The sequence below is a fragment of the Dipodomys ordii genome, unplaced genomic scaffold (genome assembly GCF_000151885.1).
Source record: "Dipodomys ordii isolate 6190 unplaced genomic scaffold, Dord_2.0 Scaffold24, whole genome shotgun sequence".
NCBI lineage: Eukaryota > Metazoa > Chordata > Mammalia > Rodentia > Heteromyidae > Dipodomys > Dipodomys ordii.
In genome coordinates this window covers 7265572-7282793 of record NW_012267240.1, presented here as the reverse complement: position 1 = coordinate 7282793, position 17222 = coordinate 7265572, and the positions used below count along the sequence as shown (strand labels likewise).

General features: G+C 42.9%; 2 protein-coding genes across 3 annotated transcripts in view; one reads left to right on the top strand and one right to left on the bottom strand.

Annotated features, from left to right (window-relative positions):
* LOC105984369 (selenoprotein O-like) overlaps positions 1-2078 on the bottom strand; it is a 42930-nt gene extending 40852 nt beyond the window's left edge. For both annotated transcript variants that reach the window (XM_013014548.1, XM_013014549.1), the window contains exon 1: positions 1585-2078. In XM_013014548.1, the coding sequence (XP_012870002.1) occupies positions 1585-1816 (232 nt within the window). In that variant the 5' untranslated portion in view covers positions 1817-2078. The remainder of the gene's footprint in view (positions 1-1584) is intronic.
* A 111-nt stretch (positions 2079-2189) lies between these two features.
* Positions 2190-17222, top strand: part of Pdss1 (prenyl (decaprenyl) diphosphate synthase, subunit 1) — a 53673-nt gene continuing 38640 nt past the window's right edge. The window contains exons 1-4 of the mRNA XM_013014681.1: positions 2190-2358; positions 7055-7119; positions 9091-9211; positions 13234-13364. Of these exons, the coding sequence (XP_012870135.1) occupies positions 2230-2358; positions 7055-7119; positions 9091-9211; positions 13234-13364 (446 nt within the window). The 5' untranslated portion in view covers positions 2190-2229. The remainder of the gene's footprint in view (positions 2359-7054; positions 7120-9090; positions 9212-13233; positions 13365-17222) is intronic.

Below are 17222 nucleotides of genomic sequence, written 5' to 3'. Positions count from 1 at the left end.
GCTGTGGCTCAAGTGGTAGAGTGCTAGCCTTGAGCTGAAGAGCTGAGGGACAGCGCCCAGGCCCAGAGTTCAGACCCCACGACCGGACACCACCACCCACCAAAAAATAAAAGAAATAAAGGAAACAGTTGGGCACTAGAAGCTGAGGCTTATAATTTGAGCTACCCAGGAAACTTAGGATCAAGGAGGAAAGGAATAAGGAGAGAAGGAAGAGGAGAAGGAAAAGAAACAAGGAGAGGGAGAGAAAAATGTCAAGACTTTTGGGTTAATCTGATTGTAGAATTGTCTAGTGGTACGCTGCCAACTGTGGCTTATTCTGTTATTTTTTTTTGAAGTGTGTGTGATGACATACTAATTATAAGATTGTCACAAATATAATTAGTTTATTACTACAGTGTAGCTTGGCAAATTCTCTTGGATGTTTCCTAACACATAGATCTAATCTATACCAAAATAAACATATTAACAAGTCTTCCTTTTGAAATACTTTATGGTGCTGCCCCACCTCCAGTGGCTCAAGCCTGTAATCCTAGCTACCCAGGGGGCTGAGATCTGAGGATAACGGTTCAAAGCCAGCCAGAGGAGGAAAGACAGTGAGACTCTGATATTCAATAAACCACAGGAAACCAGAAGAGCTTTCTGTGAGTTCAAGCCCCACGACCGACCAAAACAAAAACAACAACAAAAAAACCCTTTATGTTGTTGTATGGTATTCTATATAAATATGGGGAAAGCAATATAAAATTGGCTTATTTGGATCCTTTTTAATTCAGTAAATCAATCCTCCCCATCTCTCCCTTCCTCCCTCCCTCCCTAACTGTACTGTTCCTTAGTTTTTTCACTCAAGGCTCGTGCTTGAGCCATAGCTCTACTTCTGGCTTTTTAGGTGATTAATTGGAGCTAAGAGTCTCAAGGCCCGGGCTGGGAATGTGGCTTAGTGGTAGAGTGCTTGGCTAGCATGCATGAAGCCCAGGGTTCAATTCCTCAGTACCACATAAACAGAAAAGGCCGGAAGTGGCTATGGCTCAAGTGGTAGAGCGCTAGCCTATCACCAAAAGAAGCTCAGGGACAGTGCCCAGACCCTGAGTTCAAGCCCTAGGACTGCCCCCCCCCCCACCAAGAAAAGTCTCAAGGACCAAACTGGACTGGACTGCGATCTCAGATCTCACCCTATTAAGTTTAACTGATTACAGACGTGGTTTCCAGGTAACTTGAAAAAATAGTCATCAGGGAATTGAAATACCCTTTTGCTGGCCTGTTTCTTGCTAAGAAGTGAACTTTTTGGCGACTCAAGTTTCTCATATTTCAGCATCTCTGATGCTTAAACTCTCTTCATTGGCTCTCATGGTCGCTACGAATAAGTTAAATGCTTAACTGTTTCGTCACGATTCCTGATATTAATACGTTATCTCAGCACCAAGACAAGAACTAAAGGACGATCTTCTAACCATCTGGTATCCCGCCTGGATAGCAATTCCTGTACATTCTTAGTACCTCCCGGGCAAACTCAACATTAACTACTTCCAGGCGGGCAGGCTCAGCGGGACTAACACACAGACGTGGGTGAGAATCATTACACTATACCGATAAGATTTTCAGAGGAGATAGTCCAGAAGTCGAGCGACCGGGCCAGCGTCGCTTCTTTTTCACAATAGCACCAATCACGGTTTGACTCGTTCCTGGAAACGCGCAGACGGTTGGCACTCCCCTGGAGGGCAGATTGCAACACAAGGACAGCGTGGCCGGCCACACCCAAAACCAAGAAATGTGCAAACCGTAGCCTCCAGTGGCAAAACTGGAACCTGATTCCTCGCATCCTTTTTCTGTCTCATTAAACACTCAAGATAAACGTTATCTTGGCGGCTGCCAAGTTGCTCCCTTTCCAACCAGCAGCTGATACCGTCTCTGGTTAAAAGCCGGTCCAGCGCAGTTGCATGCTTGCAAGGGCGGCTGCAGCGTCGGCGGGTCGCCGTACCGCGTCGCGGGCAAGCGCTGAGCGCGCGCGTCCGCGACACCAGGCTCTCCCCGCCCGGGCGCGCGCCTTCGTGGTCCCCCGCAGGGCCGCGGCCGCCACCCGGAACCAAGCGCGCGGGCCTGGAGCGAGCGGTGCCACCCGGACGCGCACCTCAGCACTTCCTGCGTGAGGCTTCCGGCTCCGGGCTCCGGGAGGAGGGCCGGTGGGGCTAGAGGCGGAGCCGCCTCCCCTGCCGCGACTTTTAGACTCGGAGCATGGCCGCGCGCTGGTGGCGGTGGCCACACGGCTGTTCCTGGAGGCCGGCGGCGCGGAACCCCGGGCCGGGATGTCCGGGCCGTGCAGGGTCGCTCGGGCCACGCGCCGCTCCCGACGGTCGCGCGCAGGTGAGGCCGGGAGGGCCGAGCCCCGCTCCGCCGCAGAGGTCACGGCGCCAATGACAGCGGCGCGGCGGAATGAATGGGAGCGACGCGCACGTGCGTCGGAGCCGGGGGAGGGGGCGAGGCTCGCGTGTGCCTGGAGGAGGGACGCCTCCACGAGCAGGTGCCGAGAGGCGGCCCGGGAGCCCGGGGGACGGCGGGCGGGGATCGGGAGAGGAGCCGTGCAGATCTGGGGTCCGGGGGAGACGGCGGGGGTGGTCGGGGTGGCGAGGGGCCTGGGGATCCTCCGCCGCCGTTAGCTTTTCCAGCTGGAGTCTTCCGGCAGCAGACTCTTCTAGACTTCGGGGGGTGGGGGTGGGGGTCCCCTAAGGTCACTCTCGGATCGACTTCGGATTCCCTCGGCCTTGGGTAGTTGTGGGAAAGGGTCAAGTAGGGACAGCGGGGCTGATGCTCGCTGTGGTGCGCAGGGCTGCAGTCCCAGAGCTGGCGCTTCGGGAAGCGCACCTCTGGATGCAGCCAGAAGGAGATCGGCCAGAAGGTGGTAGGAGAGAAACCTTGGGACTGACTGTTAAATTTCACCTATTACTTCTTGAAGTAAAACGTTAAGAGTCATGGCTCCCATATCAGCTTCCTGGACCACAAGGAGGGGCTGCATACAATACTATGTTAGTACTATGCAAAAACATAGATAGTACCGATGATGGCAGTACTATTTCTAATTTCTATGTCGGTGAGAGTCTCCCTCTGCGCCCCCCCCCCCCCCCCCCCGGCCCCAGGCAGATAGATTAGCATTAAGGTGTCTGAATCAGACATGTACGTTGTGGCTAGTTCCAAGTCTTAGGGACTCAGTTGTATTTAGAGACAAAGAGAAATGATAAGCCACGTTTGGCTCTCCAACATAGCTATGCTCCTTCCTGGCATTTGTATTTTATCCTGAGTTCTCCCTGAAATATTAACAAATCTTGTGAGGGAGTAAAATATCAACGTGCATTTGTAATAAATCACTTGTCAATATGTCTTTGGCTCCTATCAAACATTTTTAAAAAGTGAGTTGCTAAACTAGGAGTGTAACTCAAGTGGTAAACCATTTGCCACATGAGCAAGTACAGGAAAGATAAAAAGTTCATGAGTGGCAAGATTAACTTTCAGGAAGAGTAAGTAATGGGGGAAAGAAGCTGGAAATGGAGGGCCGGAAGGTGTCTCAGTGGTAGAGTGCTTGCCTTGCATGCATGAGGCCCTGGGTTCGATTCCTCAGTACCACATAAGCAAAAAAAGAAAAAAGCCGGAAGTGGCGCTGTGGCTCAAGTGGTAGAGTGCTAGCCTTGAGCTGAAGAGCTGAGGGACAGCGCAGGCCCAGAGTTCAGGCCCCACGACCGGACCCAAAAAAAAAAAGAAACTGGAAATGGAAAATGATTTTCTCTACTAGCAATGAGTTACAGACCTAGCACTATCTCCTCTTGGGAGAGCCTCTGCTGTAACTTTGGAAAACATTGCCCTGAAGTACTATTAAAGAGAACACAGCTTGATGGACTAGATAATGTTTTTAATAAGTCTTAAGTGGTAGAGCACTTGCCTAGCATGGGCCAGGCCTTAGGTTGATGTCAAACTCTTCAAATTAAAGATAAACTATGTGTTGGTTGCTAGACTTTGAGCCACTTTCCATACACTGTACCCCATATTAATTCCCACATGATCGTGCCATGATTCATTATTATTTGGAACTTGTCATTTTAGTGACAATTTCCAATTGCTTGGACCCATTCAAGCAATGTTGAGATTTGAACCAGGCTCTGTTATTCTCCAAAGACTAGTACAGTCTTGAGCTTCCTGGTGGTACTCATGTAATGTTAACATTTCCTCCCAGTTTAGAGAAATGTCCTTAAGTCTTAGATTGAATAGGCATACTCTTCCGTGAACATATCCTTATTTATAGGTATTGTAATAAAATACTGCGTTTGTGTGAATTTATTACCCATGAAAACTGAAAGAAGCACATGGCAGATGGCCTGTAATCCCACCTTTGGGTGGTTGAAGCAGGCCTGCCACAGCAGCATAGTTACATTCCTAGCTCAAAGAAAAAAAGAAAAGAAAAAGAAAGAGTAGGTTCTCATATAATGGTAAAATCAAAAGTGAGGATTATTTCTTTCCTTGGAACATAACTGCCTGAATGTTATAACTGTTCTTATTGGCTTAATGGCTAAATAATGCTACAGTGGATAGAATAGATGTTGTTTTCTTGGACACTGTTAAAGTCAACATTTACTGTCATTTTATTTTTTTATTATTATTATTATTTTTGTCAGTCGTGAGGCTTGAACTCTGGGCCTGGGCGCTATCCCTGAGCTCTTCAGCTCAAGGCGAGCGCTCTACCGCCTGAGCCACAGCGCCACTTCCGATTTTTGAGTAATTTATTGGAGAGTCTCCTGGACTTTTCTGCCTGGGATGGCTTTGAACCATGATCCTCAGATCTCAGCCTCCTCAGTAGCTAGGGTTACAGGCGTAAGCCACCGGGGCCCAGCTTTACTGTCGTTTTAATAACACTAAAGCATTATATGTTCATTAGCAAAAAAAAAATATTTTAAGTATAACAAAAATGAACAAAACAAAAGCATCCACACTTTTGTTTAGTCAAAAATAATTACTTTTTGAGCCTAACACCAAGCAATCCTAGCTACTAAGGAGGCTGAGATGTGAGGGTTAGGATTCAAAACCAGCCAGGGCAGGAGAGTCCTTGAGACTTGTTTTTATTGTAAAGATACTGTACAGAGGGGTTACAGTTACATGAGTAATGAGTACATTTCCTATTGAGCATTGTTACACCCTTCCTTGGGACTCTTGTCTGCAATTAACTACCAAAAAAACCTGTAAGTGGAGGTGTTGTCCCACTTGAGCACCAAATAGGACAGCACCCAGGCCCTGAGTTCATCCCCAGGACCAGCACCAAAAAACAACAAAATAGCAACATAAAGTAACTACTTTTAATACTGTGGATTACACTTTCATACCCTGTCTGTTTTACTTTTGTGTGTATGGCATGTGTGTATGTGTCTGTATATGTGTCCTTTCGTGAGATCACATAATGCAATTCTATAGCTGCTTTTTCCCCCTATGACATTTTAGACATACCTGCAAATTTTTGTGCCAGTAGTGGGCCTTAAACTCAGGGCCTGTGCTCTGTCCCTAAGCTTTTTTGCTTAAGGCCGGCACTCTAATCCTTTCAGTTTTTCAGACTTGACTTCTCTATGCTTAAAAGTCCCTCAGCTGTTTAAAAACACATATTAACCTGCAGCAAATTAAGGTTACTAATTTTTTTTTTAATGTCTGGATTCCTGAATTCTTCAAGGCTGGTAGTTAGGGCCTAGGGACTAAATGATAAAGCTGCCAAGCAACTTCCAAGACCTAGATTCAATCTACTGTACCAAAAATTTCACCAAGAACAAACCCCAAAACTCAGTAATTGTTGAAACTAATATTTGTTACCACCTCTGAATATTTTAGGAGTCTACTTTGGTAGTCTGATCTCTGATTAACATTATCCAAATGTATGAGAATTTCTTCACTCATGCAGAGCACATATTCTACCAGTGAGCCCCCATTTTGTAAAAAATCGTTCCCAAAGTACACTTAGTAACAAAAAAGTAAACGATGTTTGTTTAAGAGTAACTTAATAGTAAAATCTTTTCTCTTTCTCACGAGCCTAGATAATAGTTTTTGTTTTCATTCCTCTTTTTGGTTGTACTGGTTTGAACTTGTGGCCTCTGACTTCGTATGCAAGGCACTATACTATAACTACGAACGTGTGGTACTAAGGATTGAACTCGGCTTTGTGTTTATAAAGTAAATGCTCTTCTATTTGAGCCTCCAGACCCTTTCGGTTTTATTTTCAAAGTAGTTCATGCGTAAGTAGGCGTGGCCTGCATTCTCTTCCTACTGCTACCTTAGTAGCTGAGATTAACCGGAGCATACCACCTAGCCATAGATTGAAATGAGTCTGAACTTTTATGTCCCTGCTAGTCTCAAACGTCCATTTCTCATCTCTAACTTCCAAGTAGGTAGGTTGAAAGAAAAGGTTTCCCTGTATCCAAGCTGGCCTTGAATTTAGCCTTCCAAGTTTGGGGATTACAGAATGTAAATAAACCACCAGTTTTCACTATCCTCAGTTGTAGTTAAATAAAATGGAATTGTTTTAAAATTATTTTTCAGGTCTAGATAGATAAGGAATGTGGGAACTGGCTTTTGTTAGGGAGATAGATTATAGATGAGTTTTTCCTCTTTTTTTTCCCTTATGTTTTCTGTGATGACAAATATATTGCTTTTGTAATAAGGAAATTAAACTTTTTTTTTCCTTTTTGTCAGTAGTGGGGCCTGAATGCTGGGCCTGGGTGCTGTGTCCCTCAGCTCTTTCGCTCAAGGTTGGCGCTCTACCGCTTGAGCCACAGTGCTACTTCCAGCTTTTTCTGCTTATGTGGTACTGAGAAATCAAACCCAGGGCCTCATGCATACAAGGCAAGCACTCTACCACTGAGCCACGTTTCCAGTCCAAGGAAACGTTTTATAGTGACCTTTTTGGGAAGTTTGCAACCTACCTATAAATGGGTGATTTAAAGATTATGCTTATTATGAATAATGGGGTATTGTCCTGTGTTACAAACAAGTTTTTTAAGAATAGCCTTACAAAATTCTTGATACTTTTATTTTCTAGATTCCCTATTGTAGTCTTGTGAAGAATTTAACACCTGCCTTTCCAAATGTGCATAGTATATCAAGGTACGTTTATACAGTAAGTCTGACTTGTGGGGTTTCTATATGCAGTTTGGTTCAGTGTGGTCAAAAACTTCCTGCATGCATCAGTGCAGCTCAATGGACGCAAAGAAACTCGTCAGTTCTGTGTTATTTTCAGTTGTGTTTAAGTCATTATGTGATCTGCAGTTGTCATTAATTTTGTGCAAATATGCTTCCCAAAGAAGCAAATAATGTTGGCTGTAATCTAGTTAATTGAGACTGAGATCTGAAGATTGTAGTTCCAAGACAGCCTGGGCAGGAAAATGTATAAAACTTTTATCTGCATTTAACCATCAAGTGGAGATGTGGCTCAAGTGATAGAGCACCAGCCTTAATGGAAAAAGCCAAGTAAAAACATGAATCCCTGAGTTCAAGCCCTAGTCTAGACCAAAAAAAGAAAGAAAGAAAACAAGCAAGCCAGGTGAAAGAAAATAAGCAAGTCAGGTGCCAGTAGTTCATGCCTGAAATCCTTGCTACTCAGGAGTCTGAGATCTTAGGATCATGGTTTGAAGCCTGCCCCCAGGCAGGAAAGTCAGGAAACTCTTATTTCTTGTTAGTTACCAAAAATCCAGAAGTGGAAGTGTGGCTCAGGTGGTAGAGTGCTGGCCTTGAGCAAAAAAACTCTGGTGCAGCCAGGTGCCAATGGCTCATACCTGTAATCCTAGCTACTTAGGAGGCTGAGATCTGAGGATCATGGTTCAAAGCCAGCCTGGGTAGGAAAGTCCACGAGACTGTTTATCTCCAATTAGCCGCCAGAATACCAGAAGTGGTGCTGTGGCTCAAGTGTTAGAGCGTTCTCCTTGAGCCGAAGAGCTGAGGGACAGTGCCAGGCCCAGAGTTCAAACCACATGACCAACAAAAAGCCCTAACAATTCAGATACAGCACCCAGGACCTGAGTTCAAGCCCCATAACTGGCACAACATGAAACAAAACAAAAACAAGTGGTGCCCAAGAAGCAAGGTAAAAGTTACGGTAATCTTTCTAATTAAAAGGGAATATAATATGCTTAAGTAATAATTGATTGAAAACTAAACTTCTGATAAGGCAGTATGTCTAGTGGAAGTTAGGCAGCATTATGGGGAAAATGAATTAAGCATCCAAGATATTCACAATGAAAATCATGAAATAAGCCATTTTTAATGAGCAGTATTAATGTATATAACATTAATTTTGTGACAGTAATATAGCCTGTTTCATGTGATTTCGAGTTATGGATCCTCATACCTACTGTATGTATAGTATAGGTAAATTTGAGTAATTTCAAGATTATTGAGCCTCATGTATCCTAAGCATTCATGGATTTTCCTCAACATTGTTTACCCTATAACCATATCCCTGCAGATACCAAGGCTACTAGAATAATCATATACCTATTTTAATTGTGGAATAGGCCAACAATGTGTTGTTTTGTTTTGTTTTTCAGTACTGGGGCTCAAAGTCAGGGCCTCACTCTCAATTAGCTTTTTTGCTCAAGGCTAGTACTCTACCACTTAAGCCACAGCTGTACTCCTGGTGTTTTGGTGGTTAATTGGAGATAAGAATTTCTTGGATTTGTTTTCCTGGGCTGGCTTGGAACTGCATTCTCAGCTTCCTGAATAGCTAGGATTAGAAGCATGAGCCACCGGCACCCAGCTAGGCCAACAATTTAATAAGATGTTTAAGTGTAACAATATCTGCTTTATGTCATCTCTGCCTTTTCAAAAAATAAGAATATAATAAACTTTGAACTAAACCCAAAATACAGTAAACATGGTTTAGTCTTTCAGTTCTCAAGGCCCATTTACAAGAATGATCTGTTAATACATCATTTATCAGCAAGAGATTTATGTGTTTTTCTACATCATAACTACCTTTTAAGAGTCATGCTTAATTTGTGTGTCTACTACATATACATGTATATATATAAACATAACATTCTCACTTCAAAATGATGTGTTTATTTTCACTTATCCTAGGTTTTATCACACGACACCAGCAGTGTTCTGCTGTAGTAAAACACAGAGTGGTGAGAAATATTCTGATCCTTTTAAACTTGGTTGGAAAGACTTGAAAGGTCTATATGAGGACATTAGAAAGGTAAGGCTTTAAAAAAAAAACTCTGGTATGAGGTAATGTTTTAGTTTATGAAACCTAGTGACATTTTTAATTGTGAAAAAAATAGCGCAGGTTTTCAGATATGTACAGTGCTGTTGCAAACTTGATTTACATTGGAGGATGCAATAAAGGATTCTAGGCAATGTAGAGGATGCAGTAAAAGTTCCTGTCTGGAAAGACATTATACTACAGGGTTGGGAAACTAAAAAGATGGTCCAGTGAGTTATCTAACTTCCCTTCTTACCCAATACCACCCAATGCTCCTGAAAGTGTCCTTCCTATCTAATCCTGAATGACATTGCTCAGCTTCTTTAGTTATGGCTTTCTTTGCTAAATGCTTTTCTCCCAAAAACCTTAAGTGACTCTCAGCTGCATGTGGTTTCCTTCCCAATGCATGGGTTTGGATTTGTGGCAGGTCTGTCTCCCTAGGTCTATCACAGTACCCCAAGCCAGAGCCTGGACACATAGGGTCTAGCCTATGTGTCTGTAGGCAGCTAACACTGCAATAGATTGAACAATGGAATATTTTTTAAATACAAATAAGTAAGCAAGATATTGGTCACTCACCCCTATAGTCCTGGCTACTAAGGAGGTAGAAGTTGGGGGAGATTCGAGGCCAGCCCAGGCAAAAATTTGTCAGACCCCATCTCAATAAGTAGCTGGTTGTGATGGTACATACTTGTTTTCCCAGATATTCAGGAGACAGAAATTAGGAAGATCACAGTTCCAAGCCAGTCTGCGCAAAAGCGTAGTAGTGTACACCTGTTATCTCAGCTTCTACAGGAAATGAAAACAGGAGAATTATGATCTAGGCTGGCTCTTGCAGAAAAGTGAGAGCCTATTCCAAAAATAGCTATATCAAAAAGGACTCAAGTTTTAAAGTATATATCAAGCAAATTCAGTACTACCAAAGAAAATTACGCATTTATTAAATTAAATCCTACATCAAAAATGTCCACATTCCCTTTATCCACTTCCTTCCCAACTCAGCTTCGACTTTATTCCAGGTTTTCAACTCACTGGCTCTCAGCCTCACGGAGGCACCACTTCCTTTTCGTTTCCCACATATTAAGCCAGCACTTTGTCGCTGATCTCAGCCCACCACTGGCTATTTAGTGGACCTAGTAAGGGTCTTGAAGGAAGAACTCCCTAGGCTCCGGCTTTATCCACACCTGTATGTACTTGCCTCCCTTTCTCCAGCCTCCAGCACACCAGTGTCCTCTTCCTTCTTGGGGTAGTCTGTGCCCCCAGTCCTTTTTTTTTATTTTGCTTTTGAGATAGTCTTTAATTGCTTGGACTGGCCTCAGAATGCTGATTCTACTGTTCTGCTTCCTAAGTAACTACAACTACAGACAAATACCATTATATGTGACTTTGACCCACAGGCTTACTCTTATTTATTTATTTTTGTCAGTTGTGGGGCTTGAACTCTGCCTGGGTGCTGTCCCCCAGCTCAAGGCTAGCACTCTACCACTTGACCCATAGCTCCACTTCCAGTTTTCTGAGTGGTTTATTGGAGATAAGTGTCTCACCGACTTTCATGCCTGGGCTGGCATGAAATCTTCAGATCTCAGTCTCTTGAGTAGCTAGGATTCCAGGCGTGAGCCACCAGCCCCCAGCTCTTATCTTTCATATTTACCATCTCAGCCTTCTCTGAAATTGCTTTTTACTAAATCCAATGGACCCTTCCTGTTTTCATCTTTCTTGATTTTTTTTTCAGCAATGCATGACATTGACACCCCTTCCTTGAAATTGTTCCCTTGGCTTCCATGTTCCTTGTATACCAAATCCTTTAGGCTATTCCTCAGTTTGCTTCTTGGGTTCCTCAATCTCTTTACCCCATTGTTAGGGGTTCTGTTGGCCACTTTATCTCTCTATGCCCTCTATATTTATATATGCCTTTTTTTTTTTTGACAGAGTCTTTATATAGCCCAGGCTGACTTTGAACTTTTGATTCTTTTTTCTCAGCCTCCTAAATTGTGGGATTATAACCGTGGGCCACTATACATACCTATTTATATATTTTTTCATATATGTACTTAGGACTCATAAGTAGTATCTCTACTTCAGATTTGATTGTGTTTCCTAAACATGAAGTAAGCAACTGCAGGAGTGTCCATGACACTCTTAACATGCTTGAAACTCCTTTTCCCTCACAAACTAACACTGCCCCCACCCCATTGCCCTGGCCATTAAAGGTATCACCCAGGAAATAGCTTCCAGTTGTCAGCTTCCTTTTCCCCTCACACCCTTCAACTCTGTGTAGTCAGACCACTTCTTGCTGTAATTACTGCTTTCACGGTCCGAGACAGTAGCTTTGGCTCTGTACTCCCAGGGTCACTGCCTTTATCTCCTTTAACTGCACTTCTTGTTTACTTCTCTCCAACCAGACCAGGGCTAGAGAGCCTTCTTTCTGCCAAGGACCATTTGGATATTGATGACATCATCTTAAGGCCCAATTTTGAGTCACACCTGTGGTTATCTTGACAGGGCCAGACCAAATGATTTCACCAGCCCTGAGCCATTCCCCACTCCTTATAGGCCTAGGGCTTCTTATGGGCAGCGGTCGTCTTTGTGACCTCTGCCTTTTTTCACAGTAATTGGCACCATTTCTGAAATCTAGTACCTTAATGAGGGACCTGCAGTATTGACTGGCTTTCAAGACTGGTTCCCCATTGGTAGATACTACAAACATACCCCCAGGAAATGGCCTCTCTGCTCCTTACAAATCAAAACCCTGCTAATCTTCCTTTGGCTCCTCTGAAGCCAAATTTATTTTTCTCACTAGGAAGCCAAGAATATCGAGTGTGTGCATGAAGGTGTATTTGATCGTTATATGCATGAACATTTAGTCCAAAGGTAGTTGTTCTAAAGTTGAACTGTGCCCTTCTGTGCAGCCATGCACATGTTCTGGATTGCCTGCCTTCCTGTGACCTTTTCAATTGTACAGAAGTTTTCTTGTTCAAGTTACTCCTGTAACACCTTACATTAACACCTTACATTTTTTAGATATTTATCTCCTCAACTCATTGGTAAGCTCCTTTGCAATCAGGCAATCCATGTTATATATACATTTCTTCTGTGAACTGTTGAAATATCTTCTGCCAAATAAAGAGGTGGCCAGGGGTACTGACCCCATGCTTTTCTCCCTAGTGCCATCTTGTCTGTCTTCCTGTCCTTCATACACAGCATTGCCATCCCCCTTGAGCGATACAATGTGACCTACTTCATAGACTCCCACATTCTCCATATCTTACTCCTTTCCTGCAGTCTTCTCCCCAGCCCTGGTATCTTCTCTGTACAGCTGTCACTAGCTCAGAATTGCTGGGTCCCTTTGTGCTTTCTCCCATCTCTGTTGGAGTTACTTGGTGTCTGATGCTGTCCATGGAACAGGTGGTATAGTACCAGCTCTATCCTTGAGGCCACATGCATGCTTGTGTGTTTGCATATGCATGTGCTGCTGGTACTAGGTTTTGAACTCAGAGTCTTATACTCTAGTTTGACATTTTTCACTCACAGCTGGTACTCTACTATTTGAGCCATTCCCAGATTTTTGCTAGTTAATTGGAAATAAGATCTCTGCCTCCTAAGTAGCTAGGATTTACGTGTGAGCCACTGGCATCTGGTGGTTTAGGGGGCCTAGCCAATGGCTGTCTGCCCTGTGGGGCAGTCAAGTTTATGGTCATACAGTGTTGGGAGCCTTGTCCAGCTGAATGTTAAATTAAGTTGAATAAGCTTAAATCAAACCTAATAATTCTGGCTGTTCAGGAGGCAAGATCCAGAGGATTGTAGTTCACAGACAGCCCAGGCAGTTAGCTAGCAGAAAGCCTGGCTGGAGGTGAGCTCAAGGAATAGAACACCATCCTAGCAAGCAATCCAAGAAAGTACAAAACACTGAGTACAAACCCTAGTACTGGCAAAAAAAAAAAAAAAAAAAGGAAAAGAAATGTTGATTTTTCTATGCAATTGTGATGTCATGTGACAAAAAAGAAACTTTATTCTAGGAAGTCTTCGTATCTACCACAGAACTTAAGGAAATGTCTGAGTACTACTTTGATGGAAAAGGCAAAGGCTTCCGACCAATTATCGTGGTGCTAATGGCTCGAGCTTGTAATATTCATCATAATAACTCACGGTGAGTTACTTATTTTCACACCTCTGATTTTTCATTTGAGAAGTTTTCCTTCCCAAACTGAACTGTTAAATTTCCATTTAATAAGTAAGCTCTAGGCTGGGCATGGTGGCTCACACCTATAATGCTAGCTATTGAGGAGGTGAAAATCAGGAAGATAGAAGTTTGAGGCCAGTCTGAGCAAAAAAAGGTCCATACGTTAAAAACTGGGCATGGTGGTATGCATCTGTCATCATCAGCTAGATGGGAAATGTAAATAGGATATGATCTAATCCAGCCTGAGCATAAATTCAAGTCTTTATCTCAAAAATAACCAAAGCAAAATGAGCTGGTAGTATGGGCACAAGTGATAGAGCTTCTGCCCTGAGTTCAACTCTATAATATCAGAAAAAGTAGAAGGAGAAGAATCTATCAAAAATTCACTTTGCAAGCTGGGCACTGGTGGCTCACACCTATAATCCTAGCTACTCAGGAACCTGAGATCTGAGGATCGAGGTTCAAAGCCAGCCCAGGCAGGAAAGGCCATGAAACTCTTATCTACAATAAACCACCAGAAAGCCAGAAGTGGTGCTGTAGCTGTTGAGCTGAAGAGCTAAGGGACAGGTCTCAGGCCCAGAGTTCAAGCCCCATGACCAACAAAAAAAAATTCACTTTGCAAATATAGAGCCTGATACTGAATTACTACTGTCACTTTAGAGTCTAATCTGACATCTTCCTTGGCAGACTTTTTAACATCTCTTGTAAACTATAACTACCAGTAAACATCTTAGGTTAAAGCCAGACTTACTTTTCTCGTTGTAAAGTATAAAGAATACCAGGGTAAATGAACACACCTTTTATCATTATACATATGGACAGTCCAAAGGTTGATTATTGTAAAATTGAGCTTGCCAACTTGGGCAGTCATATCCTGGATCACCTGGCTTCCTGTAGCCTTCTGAATTGTGCAGAATTTTATTTTTTTTGATGCTAGGAGTGGTACTTAGGGGTTTTACTCAACACTGATATTCTACCACTTGAGCCAGATCTCTTCTTCTGGCTTTTTGCTAGTTAATTGGAAACAAGAGTCTGTAGGACTTTCCTACCTGGCTGGTTCCAAATCACATTCCTTAGGTCTCAGCCTCCTGAACAAGAAAAAAAATATTTTGAAGAAGACATTTTGACTGATAATCTTCAAATTTTATCTTTTGAATATAGATAAAAATTTTAAATATTAAAATAACTACATTGTTTTTATATTAAAGAAACTTTCTGCCTGGTGCCTGTGACTCATGCCTGTAATCCTAGCTACTCAGGTCTGAGATCTGAGGATCAAAGTTCAGGAAAGGTTGTGAGACTCTTCAATTAAACATCTTCCTCCCACACCCCACCCCAATAAAAAGAGCTGAAGTGGAGCTATGACTCAAATTATAGAGTGCTAGCCTTGAGCACAAAAGCTCAGGGACAGCACCTAGAACCACCACAAAAAAAAAAAAAACAAAAAAAGCAAAAAACTGGGCACTGGTGGCTCACACCTTGTAATCCTAGCTACTCAGCAGGCTGAGATCTGAGGATCACTGTTCAAAGCCAGCCTGGGCAGGAAAGCCTGTAAGACTCTTATCTCCAATAAACCACTCAGAAAATCGGAAGTGGCACTGTGACTCCAGTGGTAGAGCATTAGCCTTGAGCTGAAGAGCTGAGGGACAGCGCCCAGCCCAGAGTTCAAGCCCCATGACCAACAAAAACAGAAGGAAAGAAAGAAAGCAAGCCTTGAAAGTTTCTTCATTGCCTTTTTTCATTCCTCTTTCTCATTCTTCTTCCCTTCCTTTCTTGTCTTCCATCATTCATTGCTTTTGTGTTCTATTTTATCTGTCAATGTTTTCAAATTCGGCCACATTGCCAAAATATATTTGTAATTATACTCTATAATCTATTGTACTGATAGATTCCCCAGTGTTTTCTCTTTCCTCAATAGATAGTACTTTTAAGGAATGCCTAAGATTTGCCAGTACTGAATTTAATGTAAGTACTAAAGTAAGAATGAGCATTTGATATTATTTCTCACAAATGCTATCTCCACCCAAAGCCTTTTGTATCCCTGCAGCCGTGCCTTTTGGGCCCAGCGTATCACACCTTGCTCAGAGTTGGCTTCCACTTCAACTGAGATTTTCAAAGAGCTCACAGGATATTTCAAGCAAGCAGTGAAATCTCTGGCAGTGGCCTTTTTCCCATTATCCAGATCACTTTTACTGTTCCAGAAAAATCAAGCAGCAGAAGTGCTTCCTCTAAACCAAATTTGAAATACATCTTCATAGGACCTATAGTAGAGTTTCTCAGCCTCAGCACCACTGACATTTTAGGACAGATCACTCTTGATATGAGGGAGGGTGCAGTGCCATGCATTACAGGATGTTTAGCAGCATCCTTGGCTTCTATTCACAATACCCTTCAAGTGATCGCAACAAAAAATACCCTCAGACTTTCCGAAATGTCCTTTGAAAAGCAAAAGTCACTGATCTAGAGGTTTGTATTTTTTGTTTATTTTGATATGTGTGTTTGCGCTAGTTCTGAGGCTTGATCTCCTGGCCTGGGTGCTGTCCTGAGCTTTTGTGTTCATCTAGTGCTCTGCCACTTGAGCCACAGCACCACTCTGGCTTTTTGCTGGTTAATTGGAGATAAGAGTCTCCTGGACTTTTCTGCCCAGACTAGCTTCTAACCACGATCCTCAGATCTCAGCCTCCTGAGTAGGTGGGATTACAGGCATGAGCCATCAGCACCTATCTTGAAAGTACATATTTTTAACTTCAGGCTAATGCTTAGAACAGTTCATTACCTTCAGAGGAAACACGAGAAGGAACATGTTCTTCGCTGCCTAAAATTCTACCAGCCATTATCCCCATAGTGGAAAGTTTTGTTTTATTTTTTACTTTGTCTTATTGAAGTTGGATAAACTCTTGGTTGCAGATAACATAGAAGAATATAACAGAAAAGTGTTGCTAGTTTAAAAAGTAAGTTCAATATTGCTTCTCAAACTCAGTATTGCATGTGAGCTGCAGATTCATTTTCCCAGGTTGGAAAAGAGGAGAGCTTATGAAAGCATTAGGACAAAGGCAGTGTTCAGCTATTGAGTCTGAGTCTTGATTGTCCCTTGCTTTTGGGTGTGCTAGCACCCTGCCAGCATTACTCTGAAAGTCCTAACTTCTTGAGAATATTTAGTTCTTTTTCTTTTTCTCTTTAAAAAAAAATTTTTTTAATTGTAAAGATACTGTACAGAGGGGTTACAGTTACATGAATGAGGTAGTGAGTCCATTTCCTGCCGAGCATTGGTGCCCCCTTCTTTGTTTATTCCCTACTCTCTCTTCCCTCCTCAGGTTTGTTTTGTTTGTTTTTTCCTGCCAACACTAGTGCTTGAACTCAGCCCCTCATGTTCTTGCTTGGCTTTTTCACTCAAGGCTTATACTCTACTACTTGAGCTACAGCTCCTCTCGAGCTTTCTGCTGGGTAATTGGAGGTCATTGTTTCATGAATTTTCCTTCCCTGTGATCCTCATCTCAGCTTCCTGAGTAGCTAGGATTACAGGTGTGACCCACCAAGTGCCCAGCTGGAGTATATTTAAGTTTCTTCCTTTCTTTGTTTTTTGTTTGTGGTACTGGTACTGGGGCTTGAACTCAACTACTAGGTGCTGTCCCTTAACATTGTCCCATTGAGCCACACTTCCAGTTCTGGCTTTTTGGTGGTTAATTGGAGATACAGACTTTCCGCTTGGGCTATCTTTGAACCGTGATCCTCAGATCTCAGCCTTATGAGTAGCTAGGATCATAGGTATGAGTCACTGGCACTTAGCTGATAACTACTTCTTTTTTTTTTTTTTTTTTTTTTTTT